Source organism: Notolepis coatsorum (assembly GCF_963971535.1).
Source record: "Notolepis coatsorum genome assembly, chromosome: 16".
Lineage (NCBI taxonomy): Eukaryota > Metazoa > Chordata > Actinopteri > Aulopiformes > Paralepididae > Notolepis > Notolepis coatsorum.
The window spans coordinates 108,911,107-108,929,730 of record NC_140180.1 but is presented as its reverse complement, the minus strand read 5'-3'; the positions used below and the strand labels follow the sequence as shown (position 1 = coordinate 108,929,730).

The 18,624-nt window shown below is 44.5% G+C and overlaps 2 protein-coding genes and 1 long non-coding RNA gene across 3 annotated transcripts in view; all 3 read left to right on the top strand.

The window, feature by feature from the left end:
* Positions 1-6,539, top strand: part of srp72 (signal recognition particle 72) — a 38,675-nt gene extending 32,136 nt beyond the window's left edge. Inside the window, exons 16-19 of the mRNA XM_084331523.1 lie at positions 1,542-1,679; positions 3,516-3,553; positions 4,063-4,222; positions 6,226-6,539. Coding sequence (XP_084187649.1) covers positions 1,542-1,679; positions 3,516-3,553; positions 4,063-4,222; positions 6,226-6,394 — 505 coding nt within the window. The 3' untranslated portion in view covers positions 6,395-6,539. The remainder of the gene's footprint in view (positions 1-1,541; positions 1,680-3,515; positions 3,554-4,062; positions 4,223-6,225) is intronic.
* Positions 6,540-10,048: 3,509 nt separating this feature from the next.
* LOC311243080 (snRNA-activating protein complex subunit 1-like) lies at positions 10,049-17,622 on the top strand (the record flags this gene model as incomplete). Its single annotated transcript, XM_084332151.1, has 4 exons — positions 10,049-10,152; positions 14,745-14,963; positions 16,121-16,384; positions 17,118-17,622. 4 exons carry the CDS (start codon positions 10,049-10,051, stop codon positions 17,620-17,622), a joined length of 1,092 nt encoding a protein of 363 aa, XP_084188277.1.
* Positions 10,550-13,101, top strand: LOC311242559. The gene is made up of 3 exons (XR_014620619.1): positions 10,550-10,753; positions 11,348-11,509; positions 11,828-13,101. It is a non-coding gene; the product is annotated as an uncharacterized lncRNA (long non-coding RNA).
* Positions 17,623-18,624: the final 1,002 nt, after the last annotated feature.

Here is an 18,624-nt window from a genome sequence, read left to right as displayed (position 1 = left end):
TGGATGTCATTTTGCCAAATCAGCGTGGCTGTGAATCTTTCACCTTTTACATATCTAGCTTTGGCATGGATTGATTGTTTAGATCGCTAGCATGGCTAACAAATGGAAATATATTGTAGTCTGCCCCGTTGTTCTGACCAGGATTACGTTCCTTTTGCCCCCTTGATGTGCACACACCGAGTCTTGGCGTGGACAGCGAACAGGTCTATTATGTCTTTCTTCTATTACCCCTCCCCCATCCCGCCATGACGCCCGAATTTCCCCAAGGGGATCGATAAAGGAATATCTTCTCTTAAGCACTTGTGTGCAGTAGGTTTCTTTAGTAGGGGTGTAAATATTTGACCCCACTTCGATTCGATTACGATTCTTCAGGCAACGATTCAATGCATCATGAAATCTCTTCATTTGACCATGATTCCATACATTTTCTATCAGTTAATTCCCCAAGAAATGTTGAATACACTAATGTGTCTGGGGGAACTGATTCACTCAGCATGAATGGACTATAGGTAAATAAAAAGTCGACAACATTGTTTATTTTTTTAATTTTTTTAAATCGATTCTAACATTTTCAATCGATGCAGTTGAATCGTCACCTTAGGATCGATGCATTGTTACAGCCCTGTTCTTTAGTCTTGGTGTTTCCTTGTTACAGCCCTGTTCTTTAGTGTTGGTGTTTCCTTGTCACAGCCCTGTTCTTTAGTGTTGGTGTTTCCTTGTTACAGCCCTGTTCTTTAGTGTTGGTGTTTCCTTGTTACAGCCCTGTTCTTTAGTGTTGGTGTTTCCTTGTTACAGCCCTGTTCTTTAGTGTTGGTGTTTCCTTGTTACAGCCCTGTTCTTTAGTGTTGGTGTTTCCTTGTTACAGCCCTGTTCTTTAGTGTTGGTGTTTCCTTGTTACAGCCCTGTTCTTTAGTGTTGGTGTTTCCTTGTTACAGCCCTGTTCTTTAGTGTTGGTGTTTCCTTGTTACAGCCCTGTTCTTTAGTGTTGGTGTTTCCTTGTTACAGCCCTGTTCTTTAGTGTTGGTGTTTCCTTGTCACAGCCCTGTTCTTTAGTGTTGGTGTTTCCTTGTTACAGCCCTGTTCTTTAGTGTTGGTGTTTCCTTGTTACAGCCCTGTTCTTTAGTGTTGGTGTTTCCTTGTTACAGCCCTGTTCTTTAGTGTTGGTGTTTCCTTGTTACAGCCCTGTTCTTTAGTGTTGGTGTTTCCTTGTCACAGCCCTGTTCTTTAGTGTTGGTGTTTCCTTGTTACAGCCCTGTTCTTTAGTGTTGGTGTTTCCTTGTTACAGCCCTGTTCTTTAGTGTTGGTGTTTCCTTGTTACAGCCCTGTTCTTTAGTGTTGGTGTTTCCTTGTTACAGCCCTGTTCTTTAGTGTTGGTGTTTCCTTGTCACAGCCCTGTTCTTTAGTGTTGGTGTTTCCTTGTCACAGCCCTGTTCTTTAGTGTTGGTGTTTCCTCAGCAGCGTGTGCCCAGCCTCAGTGCCATCGAACGAAGCTTCGAAGTATTTAAGACAGCCCTAGTGTTTCCTTAGCACCGTGTCCCCAGCCTCAGCAAACACCTGCCCTCGCCGGACGCCATGTCCCTGAAGGTGGACGTGGACGAGCTGGAGAACTCCCCCGGAGCCTTCAACTACGTCAGGAGGAAGGTCAAGGTGGCGGGAGAGACGCTGCCCAAAGAGCAGGGGTGAGGGTCACACTGGGACACGCTCTCGTCACAAAACCTACATTAAGTACTAATTAGAGTTGTTCCGATACCGATACCAGTATCGGAAATGCCTCCGATACTACCTAAAATGCTGGTATCGGCGAGTACCCTCTAATTCTGCGCTCCGATACCATATGATGTCATTTATCTCCTGCGGAGAGTGAGGATTATAAAATGAACGTGTTTTTAATCGACGTGAATTAAAGTGTGATGCTGTTTGTCATTTTAACAGCAGATACTTTCTTAAATTCCATTGTCCCGACTGTACAGAGCGGTGTGACGGGGAGCTCGGATGTGTTTAGCTTGCTGGTGTTATTACACTGTAGCATTAACAGCTGAAAAGCTAGCTAGTTGGAACAACATCTGCTTTAACGTTACATCAAATCAGATGATCGCCTGTCCTTTCTCCAGGACCTGACTCTGGCCGTCTATCAACAATAATGCACCCACGGTGAATCGTATTTAAGTCAAGTAGCTACTGACTAACGTTATCAAATGTCAATGTGAAAACCTTGCGGAAGATGAGCTAGGTCAGCTAGCTTAGCTTGATAACGGTACCTTGGCTAAAGTTGGTGCTATTCATAATCCAGCAATAATGGCTGCAGACCTGCAAGCAAAGTACAGCAAGTTCCAAAGGATAAGAGTCTGAGGCGGAGTCTCAAAAGAGAATGTTGAATATTTATTTTGCATCGAAAATCACAACATAAACGTTACTACTAGCCATAGCCTCTGCTGTGTGATTTTTTTTCCGTAGCCTATGTGTGCAAAGAGGCTCTCTGATTGGCTAGCCGCGTACAGCGAAGACCGTCTCTGATTGGTTTAGCGCCGAAGGGTCTCTAACCTTAACCCTAACCCTAACTCTAAGCATAACCCACTTCGAAAGAGGGCCAAAGCATAACCACTTTGAAGCAGAGAATATATATGTACAAACCAATCAGAGAGGGTCTTCGCTGTACGCGGCTAGCCAATCAGAGAGCGTCTTCGCACACATAGGCTACAGAAAAAAAGCATGCGCCTCTGCTACCCGAGCAGACTGGGTAGCAAGTGCAACAACGTATAATGTCCGTGCGGCTTGCGGATCCAATGTCCCAACAACCGTTCTCATTGAACATAGTTGTCAATTAATGATACTAATACTAATCTATACAATCACCTGTTGTTGAATAAATACCATTACTTTCTAGTTATTACTAAAAAACAGTATATATAAAACAGTATCTGTAGCTGTAAAAAGAAAAGAAAAATGTATACCGGTAATTTATATAATATAATAATAATTATTATTTTTTATGTATGCACTGGTATCGGATCAGTATCGGTATCGGCCGATACCCAAAGCTTAGGTATCGGAATCGGATCGGGAAGGAAAAAATGGTATCGGAACATCTCTAGTACTAATCCACCACAGGTACATAATGTACGTTAGCCAGAAGTAATATATTTACGTATTGTGTTTGGCAAAGGTGCAAAACGAGCGCTGCAACCAGGAGTTGAACCAACAACCATTGCAGTCGTGGGCAAGTGCTCTCACCACTATCTCACTATGATTGTAGTTAGTGGTGACTATCTCACTGATTATAACATTTTGTACACAATGTTATATTTTTTATACAATATGTACTATTACTTATGGCTATAACATAACATACATTACCGGTATGTACCTTTTTTCCTGTGCTTGATTAGTACTTTATTTTTAAGCAAGATCGGGCTGCATAATGACACAGCTTGGTGATTCCACATCCCTTCACTTAGGTTCCCTTGTGTCTTTCATCCACTTGCATTTATCTCAATCCGTTTGTTCTGTCTTCACAGCCAAGCGGATATCAAGAAGAAGAAGAAGAAAAAGAAGGGTATGTCATCATCATTATTATTATTATTATTCCTCCTTGACTAATGCATTATTACACTGCCAAAGAGTGGGGCAACAGTGGCTCAAGAGGTAGAGCGGTCGTCTGGTAATCGGAAGGTTCCCGGTTAGATTCCAGCTCCTCCCAGCAGCATGCCGAAGTGTCCTTGAGCGAGACACTTAACCCCTAACTGATGAGCATGGTCGCCTTTGCCATCTGTGTGTGTGTGAGTGAGCGGGTGAATGAGAGGCATAAGTTGTAAAGCGCTTTGGATAAAAGCCGTTATATAAATGCAGTCCATTTACCTCTTAGTCCAAACCACAGGCCCCTCCCTTTCTACACGCACAATTTCACCAAAACCACAGGCCCCTCCCTCCCTGGGCCAAACACGCACCATTTCACCACGCAGATCTGTCACGCCGATGTCAACATCGTTGCCGTATTTTTCATCTACAGTGTTGTGCTGTTGGAATTTTTCTCCTGTTTAATAATTCTTTCTTTTTTCTTTTCAGGCAAACTGCCCAAGAACTGTGACCCGAAAGCCACGCCGGACCCGGAGCGCTGGATGCCCATGAGGGAGCGGACCTACTTCCGGGGCAGGAAGAAGGGCAAGAAGAAGGAGCAAGTGGGCAAGGGCACCCAGGGGGCCACGGCCTCCGCCTCAGACGCCCTGTGAGTTCTGCACACGCTTCCTTCCTTCCTGCCTTCATTGGAAAGATCTGATATATATATTTCTTTTTAATTATCTTTTTCCTCCTTCTTTTTTTCCATTTTTCTCCCCTCCCAATGTTAGTTGTTAGGCCAATTCCCAATCCCCTTCCTGGTCGTTGCGCACTCTACCCCCTACCGTCGGTCCGGGAGGGCGGAGACTATCGCATGCTTCCTCCGACACATGTGTACCCAGCCCATCGCTTCTTTTCACCTGGCAGCGCAGACTCTCACTGGGAGAGTGTAAGGTGTGGAAGGTCACACTACCTCTCCTAGTTCCTTCCCTCGCTGTGCAGGCGCCCCGACCCAACTGTAGGAGTTGCTGTTTACAACGACCAGGACCCACCCTCGCCGGGTTTCCCACCCTCTAACACGGCCAATTGTGTCAGTATGGACGGTCGGCCAACCCGGAAGCACCACAGCTGCATTCAGTCCCACTGTCTCTGTGGTGGTAGACAGACGATTAGTCCGCTGCACTACCCGGCCGCCCGGGAAAGATCTGATTTGAATATTGTGCGGCGGACGTCATCGTCGCAGCCCTCCTCCCGTGTGGGCGCTCTGGGTTCACCTCCCGTGTGGGCGCTCTGGGTTCACCTCCTGTGTGGGCGCTCTGGGTTCACCTCCCGTCTGGGCGCTCTGGGTTCACCTCCCGTCTGGGCGCTCTGGGTTCACCTCCCGTGTGGGCGCTCTGGGTTCACCTCCCGTGTGGGCGCTCTGGGTTCACCTCCCGTGTGGGCGCTCTGGGTTCACCTCCCGTGTGGGCGCTCTGGGTTCACCTCCCGTGTGGGCGCTCTGGGTTCACCTCCCGTGTGGGCGCTCTGGGTTCACCTCCCGTGTGGGCGCTCTGGGTTCACCTCCCGTGTGGGCGCTCTGGGTTCACCTCCCGTGTGGGCGCTCTGGGTTCACCTCCCGTGTGGGCGCTCTGGGTTCACCTCCCGTCTGGGCGCTCTGGGTTCACCTCCCGTCTGGGTGCTCTGGGTTCACCTCCCGTCTGGGCGCTCTGGGTTCACCTCCCGTCTGGGTGCTCTGGGTTCACCTCCCGTCTGGGCGCTCTGGGTTCACCTCCTGTGTGGGCGCTCTGGGTTCACCTCCCGTCTGGGCGCTCTGGGTTCACCTCCCGTCTGGGCGCTCTGGGTTCACCTCCCGTCTGGGTGCTCTGGGTTCACCTCCCGTCTGGGCGCTCTGGGTTCACCTCCCGTCTGGGCGCTCTGGGTTCACCTCCCCATTTTCTGAAAACGTAAAAAGTTTTAAGATTCAATACGTAAATGTACTACTTATGGCTATAATGTACAATTATGTACCTGTGGTTGATTAGTACTTTCTTTACATATTCTAAGCAAGATTGGGCTGAAATAACATAGTTGTAGTTGGCCATAATAAGAAAACAAAACGTACAACTGATTATTGGTATTGTGCAATCATGCCCCCGCCCCCCTCACGCACAGTAATTTTCTCTGGGAAGCGTTGTTATAATGTGGGCATAGAGCCCCCCCCACCCCCACCCAATGGCATGGATTTGTTGGGTTAAATCAACTAAGTTTACTATTATGCACTTTGCTACTAAAGAATCTACCTTGCCTATACTACTACCTACTATGCTAATATGTCTATATATATATATATTACCCATGCATTCAAGACTGTAGCACTCAATTTCGACACCGTTTGATGAGCGTACTTACTGACCCTTAGCTGCTAGAGTTGTACCCTTCCTGCTGACTTTTACAGAACTTGTAAGTCACTTTGGATAAAAGCGTTCAGCTAAATGTGTAAATGTAATTGACAAAGTTTGTAGTTTTCTCACACACTAGTCTCTCCTGGTAGATCTCTATACCGTCAGGATGGACAGAACCACATGGGACCAGCTTGTAGAACATTTCTTTTTGAAAGTACAAGTAGCTAGAAAATGTACTGAAGTACAGTACTTGAGTAAAGAATACTTCCGTCTCCCATGTGCTGTGTTGCAGGGATGCCAGTAAGACGGCCAGCAGCCCCCCCACCTCCCCCCGGCCCGGCTCCGGGGCCTCCGGCTCTGCCCCGGCCGTCCCCCCGCGCCAGCAGAAGCCCTCCACCTCGGGGGCCACGCGTAAGAAGGTCCCCCAGAAGAAGAAGAAGAGCGGCAAGGGAGGCTGGTAGGAGGAAGAGGAAGAGGCGACACGTGACTGAGACAAGGGTCGTTGACGTAGTGACGACCATGTGGGCTGGAAGTAACCGAGGAAAAAAACATGAGCTTTTCTTTTCTTTCTGTTCAACTTTCTTCTTTTTTTTTTTTTTTTTTTTTTTCAAAGACCATCCATTAAAATGTGTACAAACAATGTATTTTAGTTATTGTATACGTTTTTAAAGGAGTGGAGTACAAGGCTCTGCCCTGACCTGCTACCTCGTTGATTTGATCCACACAGAAATGGCCTCGAGACCTCATTTGTGTTTGTTATTGGCAAGAGGGGCCTCTCCTTTGTTGTAATGCATACTTCACAATAAAGATCAAATTCTTATTTCAATTTCCCACGGCCCAGTGTGTGTAAAATGTCTGGCTGGCTGTCAACATGAGCTTCCTTGACATGCCTGTTCATTTTCAATCCACTGACCTTGTTATCAACCAAAATAAGGAAGAAAAAATTACAGGTTATGTATACAAAGTTAAAAGTATATTTATTTTTAAACCCTGTGTTGGTCTCATTTAAAGGAAGATTTTAATTCTTGGAAGTATGTCGACCGCATGTTGTTTTTGGAACAGTTTACAAAAGATGAAAGGAACCATTTTGGCCAAACGTGTCCCATTTGTGACGTCTTAATAAAAGTGTTCCTTGACGACATGCCTTCCCTGCGTGTTCCCACGTCTTTGTCCCAAACATACTTTATTATGAACATATCGTGAGACGTCAGAAATATGTCTTGAGATTCCTAAAAAACTACCTGCATCAAAAAAGGTTAAATATCTGAATCTGCTCAGCCCTATAGTGTTTGGTAGGAGTAACAGCTCAGTCTAGTGTGTTTGGTAGGAGTGTAACAGCTCAGTCTAGTGTGTTTGGTAGGAGTGTAACAGCTCAGTCTAGTGTGTTTGGTAGGAGTGTAACAGCTCAGTCCTCTCGTGTGTGTTTGGTAGGAGTGTAACAGCTCAGTCTAGTGTGCTTGGTAGGAGTGTAACAGTTCAGTCTAGTGTGTGTTTGGTAGGAGTGTAACAGCTCAGTCTAGTGTGTTTGGTAGGAGAGTAACAGCTCAGTCTAGTGTGTTTGGTAGGAGTGTAACAGCTCAGTCTAGTGTGTTTGGTAGGAGTGTAACAGCTCAGTCCTCTCGTGTGTGTTTGGTAGGAGTGTAACAGCTCAGTCTAGTGTGCTTGGTAGGAGTGTAACAGTTCAGTCTAGTGTGTGTTTGGTAGGAGTGTAACAGCTCAGTCTAGTGTGTTTGGTAGGAGAGTAACAGCTCAGTCTAGTGTGTTTGGTAGGAGTGTAACAGCTCAGTCTAGTGTGTTTGGTAGGAGAGTAACAGCTCAGTCTAGTGTGTTTGGTAGGAGTGTAACAGCTCAGTCTAGTGTGTTTGGTAGGAGTGTAACAGCTCAGTCCTCTCGTGTGTGTTTGGTAGGAGTGTAACAGCTCAGTCTAGTGTGCTTGGTAGGAGTGTAACAGTTCAGTCTAGTGTGTGTTTGGTAGGAGTGTAACAGCTCAGTCTAGTGTGTTTGGTAGGAGAGTAACAGCTCAGTCTAGTGTGTTTGGTAGGAGTGTAACAGCTCAGTCTAGTGTGTTTGGTAGGAGTGTAACAGCTCAGTCCTCTCGTGTGTGTTTGGTAGGAGTGTAACAGCTCAGTCTAGTGTGCTTGGTAGGAGTGTAACAGTTCAGTCTAGTGTGTGTTTGGTAGGAGTGTAACAGCTCAGTCTAGTGTGTTTGGTAGGAGTGTAACAGCTCAGTCTAGTGTGTTTGGTAGGAGTGTAACAGCTCAGTCTAGTGTGTTTGGTAGGAGTGTAACAGCTCAGTCTAGTGTGTTTGGTAGGAGTGTAACAGCTCAGTCTAGTGTGTTTGGTAGGAGTGTAACAGCTCAGTCTAGTGTGTTTGGTAGGAGTGTAACAGTTCAGTCTAGTGTGTGTTTGGTAGGAGTGTAACAGCTCAGTCTAGTGTGTGTTTGGTAGGAGTGTAACAGCTCAGTCTAGTGTGTTTGGTAGGAGTGTAACAGCTCAGTCTAGTGTGTTTGGTAGGAGAGTAACAGCTCAGTCTAGTGTGTGTTTGGTAGGAGTGTAACAGCTCAGTCTAGTGTGTTTGGTATAGTAGGAGTGTAACAGTTCAGTCTAGTGTGTGTTTGGTAGGAGTGTAACAGCTCAGTCTAGTGTGTTTGGTATAGTAGGAGTGTAACAGTTCAGTCCTCTAGTGTGTGTTTGGTAGGAGAGTAACAGCTCAGTCTGTGTGTGTTTGGTAGGAGTGTAACAGCTCAGTCTGTGTGTTTGGTAGGAGTGTAACAGCTCAGCCCTTGTGTGTGTTTGGTAGTGGTAACCTTTGACTCGTGTTTTATGCTCGCCTCAGTGTAGTCCTTTTGGAAGCTGGAGCATGCTCAGTACTTTAGCGCTGTATCTGGGGCCTTATTACATGTGCACAGCTGATGGCTAATTTTGCTGTAGTAAAGCAACGTTTTGGTAAACACAGTACACTTTCAGAGATGGGCCCTATGTACCACCTACTGGGGGGCTCTTTTGGTAAACTACACTTTCAGAGATGGGCCCTCTTTTGGTAAACTACACTTTCAGAAATGGGCCTTATGTACCACCTACTCGGGGCCTCTAATAGATCAAATTTCTATAGCGCCTTTCATGAAACCCAAGGTCGCTTCACAATCGCAACAAAAAATAGGGCTGTGGAAGTAGGGAAAATGGGGGGGGGGGGGTGTGAGGGCAGGTAAGGGATAATTAACCTAATCTAAACTAACTAATGGGGAAGAGCTGTGTTTTGAGAGCAGTTTTGAAGGTGTCCAGGGTTGGGGCGTTGCGGATTTCAGGGGGGAGAGAGTTCCAGAGGGTAGGGGACGCCACGCTGAAGGCTCTGTCCCCGAAAGTCTGCAACCTGGTAAAGTTAAACGGTACACTTTCAGAGATGGGCCCCATGTACCACCTATAGCCTACCTTGTGGTAGTGAAACTAAGGTTAACCTTCTGTTGTGTGGTAGTGTAAGGGTTAATGGTATTATAACCGTTTATGCCAATGAACCTGTGTTATAAAAGAGAATACCGGGAGCCTGTGTGTCTTATTATCTGAAGCCAAGGGGAGATTTAATTTGAGTTACTTTACTTCAACATCCAACAACTCAACGCCAGAGTCTATCCTGAAGCAAGACGGGATAAGTAACATGAATTAAAAGTAAACTCAATCTAAAACGGCTGCTTCAAACAAGGACAAACATCTAAGCTGTACAACTAATGTGCCTCCCAGAGCACTCATCTGCAACAGCTATATGTTATGGAATAGTATCTGGATTGTTCATTATTGGTTTGTTTATTTATTTATCTTTGTCCCTTTTTCCCCCCCTCATTGTCCTTTCGCCAGGCCGTCATTACAAATACGAATTTGATCTTAATTGACCTGCCTGGTTAAATAAAATCAATATTTCGCCACATGGAGGAAGTTCAAGAGGAGGTGCTATAGTCCTTTTAGCACCGCGGATCACTGCGCGCCGCGTCACCACCCAGGTGGTTCTCGGTCAACTTCAATTAACTCTTCAATGAACCAACCACCTGTGTGTCTGTCTGTCGGGTTGATTTGAACCTCCTCGCCACCCTGCTGTAAAGCCTGCAGGGTTTGGAGACAGAAGAATGCCCAACCGTGTTCCCCCCATTTACTCCGAGTTCTTCTGGAGGCCCCTCACCGAGGACGTGGAGGCCCTGCTGGGGCGCTTCCAGCTCGCCGACTCGGTGAGGTGAGTGGCCCTGGTTAGTAAACAAGACACGTGTTTCTCTGGTCTGCGTCCTCTTCTTAACTGTGTACCAAGTTTCAAGTTCAAGTTTCTTTAATAGTTGTCATACAGAAGACAGAAGTACAGAATACTTTTATACAAAATGCTTCTTACTGTTACGCTCCAGAGACTGTGCAAGACAAGATAAGTATGAAATAAAATAACATAGGTACTGAGCCGTACGCATGCGTTGTTCATGGGACGGAGTTAGTAAAGATTTTAGCAGAAGCGCGTGCACGCACATGCATGGTTGTGCGCGCATGCGCGTGCACTCAACAACGCGCTGCACAGCACTCGACTCGGCTCGTCGTGTTTACCTGCCTCCCGGCGCGGCGCCGCCTCGCATTATCATAACAATAGCCGCTAGGCCGGTGTCTTCAACCACGTCCGCACATACAATGTAAAGTTAACAGTATCTGACTACCTGAGTGTCTTCTTCATTCATCATCACAATCACAACCGAGCAAGGATGATGCCGTCCAGGAAGAAGAGGAGGACGAGTGCGACACTCGTTCAAAGCAAACTTAGTTTTGCTAAACCAGGAGTGGACGCCAGGAGCAGGAAGGCAAGTAACACTAACCTAATAGTAACAGCAACAGCGTTTGAACAGCTTTCATTTTTGTAATATAGGCTTTTGTCCAGATTGACTAGCTAGGTTATTTGCCTGTTTTGTTTCTCTTGAAAATAATCGTGGTTCATGATTGATGAGACATGACAAATGCGTGTTTACAGTCTTACAGAGTCCATCAGACATCGAGACATAATCATGTTATTATTCAATGTGATTCACTGATTAATCTTGTACTGACAGAAATGCAGATATATTCTTCTGCTATCATAACAAGGCCAGCCAAAGAGAAATGTATTTGCCACGCGATCACATTGGAAGAATAATAATAAAATAAATATACGAAATTCAGTTCGTTTTTGTTTGTAATCTACTGTGTAGGCCATGCATGTGGTTGGAATATAGTGAATCAATGATGTAGACCATGCAAAACCATGAACGCATGCTTTGACATAGGCCTTGCTGTTCATAATAATCACATGATGCTTAAATCTGTTGAATTAGCTAGACAAGAAACAAATCCTGCAGTAATGACTAATGGGAACCAGGATATGTGTTCTAATATTTCCCTCTCTGTTTGTGTTTTTTCAGCAGGGAGATGAACAAACTGCTGGCAGTGGCAGTGGTGTAACACCTGTTACACCACTGCCAGATACACAGCAGCTCCCACCACCACTTTTTTTTGTTTTGTTTATTCAGCATGAAACGGGTCTGCCTACACAAACGCTGCCACGATCGCCACCACTCAATGCTGTAAGTAACAATAATGTCTTCAGAATAAGTATTTTACTGTAGTGTGGTCTATGCATGCTGAGGTTGGAGAGTGAGGGGGGGGGGGGGGGTAACGGGTTGTTTGTACCTGTATGTTGTGTATGTCATAAATGTCACTATGAATTGAAAATGGGGGACCCTGATGTAAACAAGACAAACGTCTTTCTCTGGTCTGCATCCCCTTAACAATTGTGTGTATTGAGCCGTACTGTATTGTACCCATTCTGCAATCTGTTAAATAAAGTTTTCATTCAGTCTTTCATATGCTGGGAATGTGTTTTTCTCTGTTTGTTTTTTCAGCAGGGAGATGAAATTGTTGCATCTGATTCCACTACATTTTCACCGTTTCCTCACCTATGGTCAGACAAGATGTGGAAAGAGAGACGGGTTAACTACCCCTGGCTCGATTTTAAAGATGGGAAGTTGGGCTGCAAAGTGTGCTCATCCATTACGGATCTCTCTGTCTTCAAAGGCCACAATATGCGATTGAATAGAGAATGGACTACCTACAACATCACATACAGTGGAACAGTAAGAAATGCTATGCAGCTGTCTCTTAGGAAAAAGGTGACTATGCACAACACCTCAGCTTCGCATTGCCATGCAGAACAGATTGTCAATGAGGCAAAAAAACTGAAAATTGAGAAATCATTGACTCAATGGGAGAAAAACAAGGCAACTAAGTCCTTGAAGCTGAAACTGCAGTAAAAGAAGGTACATTTGGCACAGTTAATCTGACAGACGGACCAAAAATGATTTCCATCAACCGGAAACAGTTTCTCAGAAGTCTGAGTGATAATCTAACCAATCGGTTGTTCACCACTGCATCTTTTAAGGGGTCAACATTAGTTGCACAGAGAGTCTGAAGCACAGTATGTTCAATTGCTTGAACAACTCCAAGTCCTTGAATGTAAAAGCTGGCCAAAAGAAATGCCACTAGGATTTGGAGAGGTGGAAATAAGGCATCTGTGCAAAAGATTCAAGCTGGCCATTAATAGTACTATTGATGGATTCAGGGACTTCATTGAGAGCAATGGAGAAACGATACCTGATGAGCTTAGGCCTTTATTGAATTGTACAAAGGTCATTCCATGTAGCACTGCAGAATGTGAAAGGGTATTCAGTGCCATGAATCAAATTATCACCCCAACCTGCTCACGGTTAATGGTTTCACTGGTAGCATCTTTGATGTTCATTAAAATAAACGGGCCACCTCGAAGGTTCAGGGATCCAACAACATACGTGACAACTTGGCTGAGAGCCCATCACTCAGCTGAGAACAAGAGAACGAAGACGGCAAAACCAAAATACAGGCCCAGGACCAATTGGTGGGGGTTAGCTTGATGGTTTTGAATTCATACCTCATTGCACCTTACCCTAAATTGTACCCGATCCCATTGCTGCATTGTACCTTGCTGTTACTATTTTTTGTATATTGATTGACTGAACACTTTTTGTTTATGTACTCTTGACTTTTTTTAATTTTATACTTTTTATCTAGCACACTCAGGAGCTCATACAGAAAAAAGCATTTAATGGAAAAGTATTCTGTATTTTACTATGACAACTATTAAAGAAACTTGAGAAAAATTTAAGTGATGTTGTGTAATTTTTTTCCCCTTCTCAAAATAAGTTCACGTAAACACAAGTTGTCTGATTATTTTAAGTTTGTGTAAAACTATTTCTTTAATTGAATAAATACAAACTAAATTAACAATGTAACAACAATTACATTTAAAACATTGTTTTTTTTCCCACCATATCTGTTGACAATATAATTTCTTTATATATTGAAGGCTACATATTTTATTGCACTGTAAAATATATATATTTTGTATTCTATTCAACAAGTATTGCATTGCACTATTTTACTCTGTCTGTAAAGGCCATGAGTGTTTTGTTTAGGAATAGTGTCTTATTTATGTTTGAACACTAGGGGGCTCACCGCCTCCATTATGGCCGTAATCCCATTTTTTCCTACCTGTCTCACCGTTTGGAACTGACAATGGAGCAATTGACAACTGTTCTGATTTAACCCTTCATTCACCTTTGGACAACAATAAACCCTGTAAACAGCAGCAACTTGGGACATTCCATATTTACATAACAAACTTTGGGACTGAGTAGATAATTAATTAATCTTACTCTTTTTCTTTTTATTATTTTATATTAAAACTGAATCAAACCATAAACAAGGTTGCCTGTTGGGATGTTAGATCCTAATGTGAAAAACTGATTTTATATGTCTGCACTTTATGTGCTCATTTTATGCCTGTCTTTCTTCTGTTGTGAAGCACTTTGAGCTGCAGTTTATGTATGAAAGGCTATACAAATAAAGTGTATTATTATACATGTGCGCGAGGGAACATATGCGCGCGCGGGACCGTGCGGCGTCATTATCCTGCGTGCAATCTCAGTTGATATGAGCAACGCACCACTGACTGTATCGTACCCATTCTGCAATCTGTTAAATTCATTAATTCATTCAGGGACATACATGACATACAGGTATATAGTACTGTTACATTTGTGACATATACGATATCGCTGCTGGCGGGACAAAACCTAACTAAATTTTTGTTTATCAACTCAGTAGATCATCCTCTACGTGTGTGGTTTTACAAAGTCTACACAATGGGAAAGCATTAAATCAATCATCTGTCTAAACCTCGTAACTCTATTCGCCCTCAAATCTGTGTTCGTTTTTTTCATCTGCTGAAAAGTTGGGTTTTTGGAGTTATGAGGTTTTGTCCCGCCAGCAGCGATATGCAAATATACAGTACTGTTGTGTTACCCTGTATATTTCTCTCCCTCCCACCCCCTCCTAATGTACAGTCTCCTCACCACCGTATGTATATATTCTCTCCCCACTGTATGTATATTTCTCTCCCACCCACCCACCCCCTCCTAATGTACAGTCCCCTCCCCATCATACTCTGTCAGGATCTATGGGTAACAGTACTGTATATTTGCATATCATATATGTCACAAATGTAACGCTACTATATACCTGTATGTCCCTATGCCATAAATGTCATGTATGTTGTGTATGTCATAAATGTCACTATGAATTGAAAATGGGGGACCCTGATGTAAACAAGACAAACGTCTTTCTCTGGTCTGCATCCCCTTAACAATTGTGTGTATTTATTGAGCCGTACTGTATTGTACCCATTCACCTGCAATCATCTGTTAAATAAAGTGTTCACTAATTCAGGTACGAGGACTTCTCTGCCATCTGGAGGGACATGTGCTTCTCCGACGTGTTTCGGGGTCTGATGAACAACGCGGAGATGAAGCGCTTCTGCCGCGTGGCGCTGGCCACCGCCTACAAGTTCTTCCTGCCGCCGTACAGCTACCAGATCCAGGTGGGGGGCCTGTATCTGATGCACGCCTTCTACCACACTCAGCTGGCCATGCCCAGGGTGAAGATCAGGTGACAGTCACTTAAGGGCGAATGAATGAATGAATGAAAACTTTATTAACAAATTGCAGAATGGGTACACTACAGTACAGCTCGATACATACAATTTTTTTTTTTTGTGAACACATTTTTTTATTATTTTTTTGACAAGACAAACATTAACTGTAAATATCCCAATAAATCACAGGAATATACATTCCTGTATTTGAATCAATAAATGTAGGTTACGAGATATATACATAATCCCCACAATACAATACATACATATGCTCTTGCTCGTTCTTCTCCCCCCCCCCTCCGGACCCCCCTTGGATAATCCATCCATTATTTGTTTCTAACCAGGGATTACAATTCATATGCTAACCTTTATTCTCTCCACCACTTCTAACCAGATTGCAATGCTGGCTTCATTGACCCCTAAAATTCTTGCTGTAGATATCTCTAAATAAATCACATCGAGATAGGTCAGAACCCATACCTTCCGGCACATTTTATCCGGTTGAATCCATCGTGATGCTATCAACTTTTTAGCAGCCGTAAGACCGGACAAAATTAGTCTCTTTAGCTGTATAGAGGCTGCTAACTGCGAAACATCATTCAACAACAATACAATACAATTGTTAAGGGGATGCTGACCAGAGAAAGACTTTCGTCTTGTTTACATCAGGGTCCCCCATTTTCAATTCATAGTGACATTTATGACATACATGACATCATGACATTTATGACATAGGGACATACATAGACATGCAGGTATTTAGTACTGTTACATTTGTGACATATACGATATTCAAATATACAGTACTGTTACCCATAGATCCTGACAGAGTATATACATATGATGGGGAGGGGACTGTACATTAGGACGGGTGGGAGGGTGGGAGAGAAATATACAGGGTAACAGTACTGTATATTTGCATATTGTATATGTCACAAATGTAACAGTACTATATACCTGTATATCATGTATGTCCCTATGCCATACATGTCATGTATGTTGTGTATGTCATAAATGTCACTATGAATTGAAAATGGGGGACCCTGATGTAAACAAGACAAACGTCTTTCTCTGGTCTGCATCCTCTTAACAATTGTGTGTATTGCTCCATACTGTATTGTACCCATTCTGCAATCTGTTAAATAAAGTTGTCATTCATTCATTCATTCAGGCTTCCGTTGAAGGGCTTGGACCACGTGCTGAAGTTTCTCAGAGACTCCGTGGAGTCTGGGCACCATGATGTGGTTTACATATTGCAGAAGCTCATGGCTGTGAGAGCGATCCACTACACGGCGATGCCTCACTACCTCAACTACACCAAGCCGAGGAACCCCAAACAAGAGCCCGTGAGTCACCGGTTTCTTGGCAGGTGCACGAAGGTCCAGGAGCTCATAAGCTCCGACACGCTGGACGAGGTGGCCAACATCCAGAGACGGTATGTGGGGGTACGTTTGTTACTCAAGACGGAATGATATAGAATGTTAAGACACTGGAAAAGAGATCGAACAATATGTCATGTATTTATTGAAAAAAATCATAAGGACATCATATTTACGTATGGTGGTCCATGGAACACTTAACATACATTCAATTAATGACATGACAGCAGAATATGACGAAAGAATAACCAGGAAGGGGATAGCGAAGTATAGTAGGAAATAAGAGTATAGATGGAGAATACGAGAGATTAAAGATGGAAGCCGAGAAAGACTGAAAGAGAGGGAGAGTGACTCCAGACCAAGAGAGTGCAGAAAGAGCGAGGGCGCTAATGCCCTAGCCCTCATTATTACGCTCTGCTCTGTCCATAGGCGTAAGGTCAAAGGCCAATCCCAAGTCCCAAACACGGCATCTGTGCCTTTTCCCACCAAACCTGTAGGTTCAAATGCATAGCTTATGTGTTTTTTTGCTGACGTGTTTCTCCCCTACCCATTTAGCCACACGTTGGCCCAGAGATAACTAGAGAAAATGCACAGGTGCTTGGCCTTGACACAGACACACTGGACTAAAGAGAGGCCTGAACAAAATGTCATAATTCATATTCTATATCGATATTGATTGTACCTAATAACATTTATAATAACTTAGATCAACGTCCCCACTCCCCAATAAGGTAAATATAAGTACAAAGTCAACTGAATATTCTCAAGCCTGACACTAATTTCCCACAGGTACGACGAGATGAAAACTACTGTCATGGAGAAGAGCTGCCACGTCTCCGTGGTCCATCGAGACTTCTCCGCCCGCCTCTACGAGTCTGTGCTCGGGTTCCACCTTTGGCAGGAGAAGGCTTTCCCCACAGGGAGCCAAGACGAGCACTCTGCCGACGAGGAAAGTCGGACGGCGAAGGAGTGCAGGGGAACGGCCCAGCGCCGAGCATCCATCAAGAGCAGGAGCTACAACACCTACCAGAAGGCGTCCAAGGCGCGGCGGAATCGGCAGGTGGAGACCGTGGACGCGTCCTGCTCCGGCACTGAGAATGAACAGGAGGGGCCCCATCGTCGACGGAGGAGGCCCCCTTCGCTCAAAGCCCGGACCTGCGACAAGCTGAAGCTGGACACGACGAGCCACTCGAGGGGGGGTTTCTACCCCTGGCTCATGGAGACCTCCGAGCAGGACGCGGTAGCCCTGAACAACGCCTTGAAGAGGAGCAACCAACCAGGACCCTCCCAATGACTGTCCAACTTGGGAGACAAGAGTTTAGGGCGTTGCCTGAACTGAGTTCTATCTAGATTGTTTGCTCGCTGTTTTTTTTGTTAAGCCTGGTTGCACAAATGTTTCAGTTGAAGGATAACTTTGAATGGACAAGTAACACATGTTACATTTTGGCGAGCGTCCGTTCATATCTGTCCAGAAGGGCAGTGTTTGTAAGTAACGAAAGCGGTCTTGGTATTCAATAAACAAAATGTTTTCTGCATTGAGATGGATAGACTGATTTCAAAATGGCCGAATGTTGGGTACATTAACTCTTTAATTGCCAGACCCGAGATATCTCGGGTTAACTCGCCATGCGTTGGACGCCAGAACCGGAGATATCTCGGGTTTTGGTTGTTTTTTCTTTTATTCACTATTTTCATTCATTATTCATCCATTGACCTCAGTGTTGCCATATGAAAGGATTTTGAGATTGCCAAAGTGCAATACCGGCCGCATCCTGCCAGATGGCAGTGTCGCCCACCCTTTGAAACCTTATATCTAACTCTGTGTTACACTCAAATGTCACCGGGCGCTATATTTAGACGGAGCCGAAGTAAATTGCTTCATCCGAACACTTGGAAACGCATCTGGCACTCTCGATCCATAAGTTGTGCCAAATTATGTCCTGGACCAGACTGGAAATCGCTATCAGACAAATGGAATATTCTTTTTGGAATACCACCCACCACAGGTAAGGAATACAGGCATTAAAGCGTTCCGTCTTGAGACGGATATCCGTCCATTTGATTTGGAGTTCCGTCATTTGATTCGGAGTCGTGACGGATTTTAACCTGAGCCAATCAGAGGCGTCAAATATCATGAAAAATGGCTTTTTTTTTTTTGCCGCGGCAAGCAGTCATAGCCTGTGTGAAAAAAGATTTGAGTGTGAAGTGAATATGGGCCACGCTATTCAACTTGGTAGTTTATCGTGCGATTAAATACCATGTCCCCATCTGCGTAGAGTCCATACATCCAACACCA